Source organism: Euleptes europaea, chromosome 2, assembly GCF_029931775.1.
Source record: "Euleptes europaea isolate rEulEur1 chromosome 2, rEulEur1.hap1, whole genome shotgun sequence".
NCBI classification, from domain to species: domain Eukaryota; kingdom Metazoa; phylum Chordata; class Lepidosauria; order Squamata; family Sphaerodactylidae; genus Euleptes; species Euleptes europaea.
The window spans coordinates 104,146,028-104,152,027 of record NC_079313.1 but is presented as its reverse complement, the minus strand read 5'-3'; the positions used below and the strand labels follow the sequence as shown (position 1 = coordinate 104,152,027).

The 6,000-nt window shown below is 43.4% G+C and overlaps 1 protein-coding gene across 3 annotated transcripts in view; it reads right to left on the bottom strand.

The window, feature by feature from the left end:
* Positions 1-340: 340 nt before the first annotated feature.
* Positions 341-6,000, bottom strand: part of RALGAPB (Ral GTPase activating protein non-catalytic subunit beta) — a 75,433-nt gene continuing 69,773 nt past the window's right edge. For all 3 annotated transcript variants that reach the window (XM_056844991.1, XM_056844992.1, XM_056844993.1), the window contains 5 exons: positions 4,329-4,465; positions 3,697-3,805; positions 3,444-3,522; positions 1,821-1,969; positions 341-688 (listed from right to left, as the gene is read on the bottom strand). In XM_056844991.1, the coding sequence (XP_056700969.1) occupies positions 495-688; positions 1,821-1,969; positions 3,444-3,522; positions 3,697-3,805; positions 4,329-4,465 (668 nt within the window). In that variant the 3' untranslated portion in view covers positions 341-494. The remainder of the gene's footprint in view (positions 689-1,820; positions 1,970-3,443; positions 3,523-3,696; positions 3,806-4,328; positions 4,466-6,000) is intronic.

Sequence of the window (6,000 nt, the reverse complement as noted above, 5' to 3'; positions counted from 1 at the left end):
AAGTCTGGCACCAAGACCGGTCGTGAAGTGGGCAAGCAAGCAGAATTTAGTCAACTGCACAGAGGCTGCCTTGAAATGGTTTTGGTCTCTGAGAGAATTTGCCCTTGAGCCTAACCTGCTCGAGAAGCTAAGATCGAAACTTCAAACATTAGCTCTATGCCCAGAACTGGGCACTTGGTGCAACTGTGGGACATTATGAGAAGTGTAGCTCACCCTCTCTCTGCTACACATCGAACTAATATTGTCTACAGCTAAATTGCGCCTGATGGTGAGAGATGTTACAGCTTCTCCCTCTGTGTGTGGAGCTGTATTCAGAGACTTGTAGGCCGAGGACCTAGATCCGGTCCCCATGTCTTCCTTGCAGCAAAAGCAGAGGTCATGCTCAAGTTGTGGTTTCTTTATACAGGAGTTCCAAGATGAGGAAGGTTGTTTTTTGTTTTCTTCATTACAGTAGACACCAAGCTCTGATCTAATTGTTCAAGAAGGATATTGGCCTAAGGATTGCAGTTTTTTAGCCCAACTTCTTGGAAAAGGGAGGTATAAAACTCCGGCTCCAGCTGTTTGTTCTTGTATTTATTGACAATGTCAGCTATTTTCTGTTTTCGGCGGACATGAGGAGGATTGTATGAGTCACTTTCCAGCCTTTTTCTTCGGCAAATGTTTATTACTGTCTGTCTCACTAAGAAGCCTTAAAAAAAAAAGGAGAAGTTAACAGTCAAGTTAACAATCCTGGAAGGTTATTTTTAAAGACAGCTTGAGGCCAAAGGAAAGTATTCTTAGCCCGCTCAAGTCAGCATGACTTATGAGGGTTTGGATACTTATCACAATTGTCAACCTCAAAGCAACCACTTAAATGTTAAAAGTCCTACTTATACTTTTGAAGGGTTTCATTTGAGTGCAGAGTAATTTGAATCATAGCACTGCCACTCCATTTTGGTGCAGGTGAGTTAGCCCCCCGCCCCCAGGGCATATTTCTTCCTCTCCCCTTGGAAAACTGGGAGAAAAGACATCGAAATTGCTACATCCGCATACTATCATTACCCCTTCCATGAGCAATGTCTCCTGCAGACACAGCTACAGGTTCTGAGTAACCCCCCCCCCATTTTCCATCTTCTAGGCTGCCCCCCTTCACTGAACTACTGCCCCAGGAAGAGACTTCTGCGCAAAGAAAAATAATAGTAGTCATCTATGCAGAGTGAGATTCAGGGAAGAATAATTGAGGTGCATCCTATCAAATGTTAGGAGCCCCGTGGCGCAAAGGGGTAAGCTGCAGTACTGCAGTCAAAAGCTCTGCTCGTGACCTAAGTTCGATCCTGACGGGAGTCTGTTTCAGGTAGCCGGCTCAAGGTTGACTCATCCTTCCATCCTTCCAAGGTTGGAAAAATGAGTACCCAGCTTGCTTGGGGGTAAAGGGAAGATGACTGGGGAAGGTACTGTCAAACCACCCCGTAAAAACAAAGTCTGCCTAGTAAACGTCTGGATGTGACATCACCCCATGGGTCAGGAATGACCCGGTGCTCGCACAGGGGACCTTTACCTTTTTAACTATCAAATGTTAGAGGAGCAGAGCTGTGCTGGGGTAAAAAACCTTCCCAGGGAAACCTGCCGTGTTGCCAGAATCATGACCAAAGGGTCAGTGTTCCCCAGGAACAGGAGGGGGAAGGCTGGGAGTGGGTGGGGGGAAGGGGAACCCACCCTTGTATAATGGCAGAAATGTCTTCCACCAGCTGAAACATGGTTAGGATCCACCTTATTCCTCTGAACGAATATCCTAAGCCAGACAAGTAAACTAACAAATATTAACAGGTTCAAAGACCTACCTAGAGCTCGTCTGCTCACTATCATCCCATCCACCAGCGGGATGACCATGTTGAATTTCCCAGTAGCTCCTTGCACTTTTACCCTGAATAAGCCAGTGTTTAGAGGGTGGATGAAGATCACTGGAACTTCTTTTTCAGGAGTAGAGGATCTTAAACACACAAGAGTTGATTTAAAGATCAAAGACACTGCAGTAGCACAGTCAATCCCCACTTTTCAAAAACAGAACAGAACAATCCAGGTATATTTACTTTCCATGGCACCAATGTTCACTCGCTTAGGAAAGCAAGACATATATTTGCCATTTTACTTCAGGCAGATTACAGCAAAAAAAAAAAAAAAAGGCAACAAATACTAAACTTTAAAAAAAATAGCATCAAGCACCAATGTAACACACTACTAAGACAAAAACAATAACCAACAGAAAATTTAAGACTAATAAAGTGACTCAAATCAATAAAAGTAGTCAATAAAACCCGTGACAGAATCTGCAGTAAGACAGAGCTAGAAATATAGATTAAAAACACCAGGAAAGGAACAATGAACTTTCCTATATGTATGTGTGTGTAGATCCTGACCAATCTCCATAAGGTCACAAGGGAGGTAGCATCATGAGTTAGGGAATGCCATAATCTGAGAGTTCAGGCTAAAAGGTCCTGCCCTGAATACCCACCACCCCTCACCCTGCAGATGTAGGCATGTATAAAAGGGCACCAGAATTCCATCTCAACACATGAGCATGCTTGTAGTGCAGATATGATCCTTCAAGTATTTGGGTCCCAACTCATCTGGGGCTTGAAAGGTCCCCCACCCAGCATAAACTCTATGAACTGGGCCCAGAAACAAATGGTCAGCCACTGCAATTGGACATTAGAAGACTGGCACCCCGTGGTGAACTCCAGTTAGAACCCTTGCACTCATTATTACAAACTGAATTTTCCAGCCACTTTTCAAAGGCAGCCCCCCCCCCACCACAAAACTCATTATATTAGTCTAACTCAGTGGTTCCCAAACATTTTGGGCCACTGCCCTCTTGGTTCCACAAACTCAACCCCAATGCCCCCTACCCTATCCAACAACACAGTTGAAGGGGCCTACCTCTAGCACCCCCCTGCTGCCCCCGTGCCTCTTAGTGCCCCCCAGGTAATCCCACCGCCCCCCAGGGGTGGTACTGCCCACTTTGGGAACCACTGGTCTAACTAATGGTATGGGTACGGTCTAGGTGACACTGTAACAATGCATTGGCCATGTGGAAGGTTCGTAAAACAGCACGTAACATGCACATGTAAGCTTGATGTGACTAGCAGACAGACTGCTGAAACAGGCTCATGTATTTTGTGGCCATTACACTGCCCTTCTCTAGGGCTCATACATGGTAAGTACAAACAAGTGGGAACATTGTGCACCCCACCACAAAACCTTGGCTCACAGCAACTCCCACCGTCTCTGAGGTGCCAAAGCATACTTCTCAGATTACTACAGTTGTTGGGGCTATGATCTATGAGAATCTAGCTCATAAGTTACATTACTCTTTCCAGCAGACAACTTCCAAGAATGAAGAAAACAGAAGAACATAATGTTTGAATCAGAAAATATTTGCAAATGGAAGAGAAATTCAGTCACACCTCAATGAAGTGCTGCTGTTTGTAGTTGTTTCTACTCCAGTACTGGTCTCTGAACCCAAGTCAGAGAGGGGGAAGTTCTCTGTAAGACAACGATGTTCACAGTATGGTCAACCATATTATTTTTGTCAGGAACCAAGGAAAGGTACAAAGAACACAGAAAACTGAGTCAGCAAGTGTCTAGCATTAAAATGGAAAGAATCCCCCTTCTCCTTTTATCCAATCAGCTGGAAATACAACTTGGAGGTTTACACACCTATATCATCATAGCGTTCAACCCATACCACATACACCTTGGTTTCAGGTCCCATTGGGGGAACAGCCCGACCCTGAGGCAACCTCTTTGATCTGGAAGTAGGACTGAGCTGTTGCAAATAGAAAACACACAGGCATTTTGTCAATTAAAGAATTTTTTACATTGAATTAATTCCTTCATCCCTATTTCAGATGTCTGTAAGACAAATTCATAACTTAAGAACAACTTCTTTTCAGCCCTGAACACTACATCGATAATAGAAGATGTTCAGGCTTGGGCGCCCTGGTTTAGAGTTTCAAAACCAATCATGGATGGTTTTTCTAGGGGACGTTTCTGAGGTACAAAATATGGCATGCTGAGTGCTTGATAAATGACAGCTCTCTATGACAGAAGCAGATCCTGAGGGGGTTGTGTGCAAACAAGCCCCAGAGTGCATTTACTATCTAGGAAAGACCTACTGTAGTATGTGCCTAAAAATTAACTTTGATTTCTGAACCGAATATTGTTAACTATCAGTCTGTCATTCAAACCAACAGCGTAATTATTTCTAATCATCAGAGCTTAAAGGAGCAAGCTATCCTGTTATTAAAACACTTCTTGCACCTCTGTTCATTGATTAGAGAATGTCTTACCCTTTGTGAAGAATTGAGATTGTCTGTATGATTGGGAAAGAGCTCAAGGGTCAGTGCTGGCTGCTTTATTACTCCAGGTAGGAGATCCATATTGGAATCACTTTCCTGGTCAGAGACATTGCTTTCCAATGAATCAGCTAACAGTAAACAAAAAAAGAAGGGGGAGGAATGTATCACAACCAAGAAACATGTAAACAGCAATCACCTTAAGCTGCCGTCCATCATGCAACATCTTTTCACAGTAGTTTCCCACAATTACACCAATGCATTTGTGAACAGTACGCTAGCCTCTAGTACACAACCAGTCCATTTCTTCCATCAATCACAAAGTATTTCACAAAATGCACACGTGACATATCTAACTACCCCTGGCTCTATCAAACCTGATTTTGATTTTAATGCATTTATGACCTGGTGGTTAGAAATTCTACATTCCACACAAATGCCTTATTAAGTAAAATCTCCCCACTGAAATCACACAAAGCATTCATACTTAAAGATCTGATGGTTACTAAGAGATTCGTTCCACTGTGAACTAAGATTGGACACCACACCATGGTTTCATTTAATTCAAGTGTGATTCTTTGATATGCAGGAGTTTTTTGGCCAGCTGAGAAAGCAAATACATTGTAAAGATGTGCTGGAGAAATTTTATGACAAGAAAAGCCCTTTGTCTCAATTACAGAATGTACTGGCAGGTCTAAGTAAAGAAAAATACTTTTACAAATAAGTTTGGAACAGGGATATCGGTACTGAACTTTTCAACACAACTTGGGGGGGGGAATGCATGAGTCAATTAAAATTGTTTACTTCATGTCCACCACCTCAGAGAGAGGCACAACACAAGATTTAAAAAAAAATCAATTTAACTCCTGCCAGATTAAATACAAGTTTTATATCAGCTAGGTTTAAACACTGGCAGTGTCAAGGTCATTTACAGCCTTTGCGGTCTCTGATCATTTACAGTGGAAACAGCTACTATGCCCAGATACACTTGGATACAAATTGCTGGTGTCATTATTTTTCAAGTAAAAGGGATCTGGCTGAAATCTGATGTGTTAACTTGTTACTTAAACTACTTGTTGCTATTACTGCTGAGCCTACCGGTTGCTGAAAGGTTGCATTCCCACATTGGGAAACAGCATCAATTCCTTCTGCCAAAATGGTTCATAAAGGGTTTGTGAGTGTCAGGGAAGCTGAGAGCAATACCGTAAGGGGTCTAGACTCTATCAAGAGACTAAACTCCTAGCAGAGTCACTCAAGACGGAGTGGTCACAGCTGAGACACCAGACAAAGATGCATCCACCCCCTTAAGGGATCAATAGCCACATCCGCAGAAGAGAACAGGCAGTTCCAATGGGGATGGGGGTAGAGGAATCCCTGAAGGTTAGCTACTGGGCAGCAGCAGTAGTGGAAGGTGACACTGGCGGAAGATCTTTCGTAGACAACGGCAGTGCCACTACGGCTAACTCTGGTTAGCACTGCGCAGAAGAAGGCACTGGTAAACCACTTCTGACCAACCTTTACCTTGAAAACCCTATGATGAGACAATCCAAAATGAAAAAAGATATAGTGCTGGAAGATGGGACCCCCAGGTCGGATGGCACTCAATCTGCTACTGGGGTAGAACAGAGGACAAGTACGAGTAGCGCTGTTCTTAATGATGCGATTG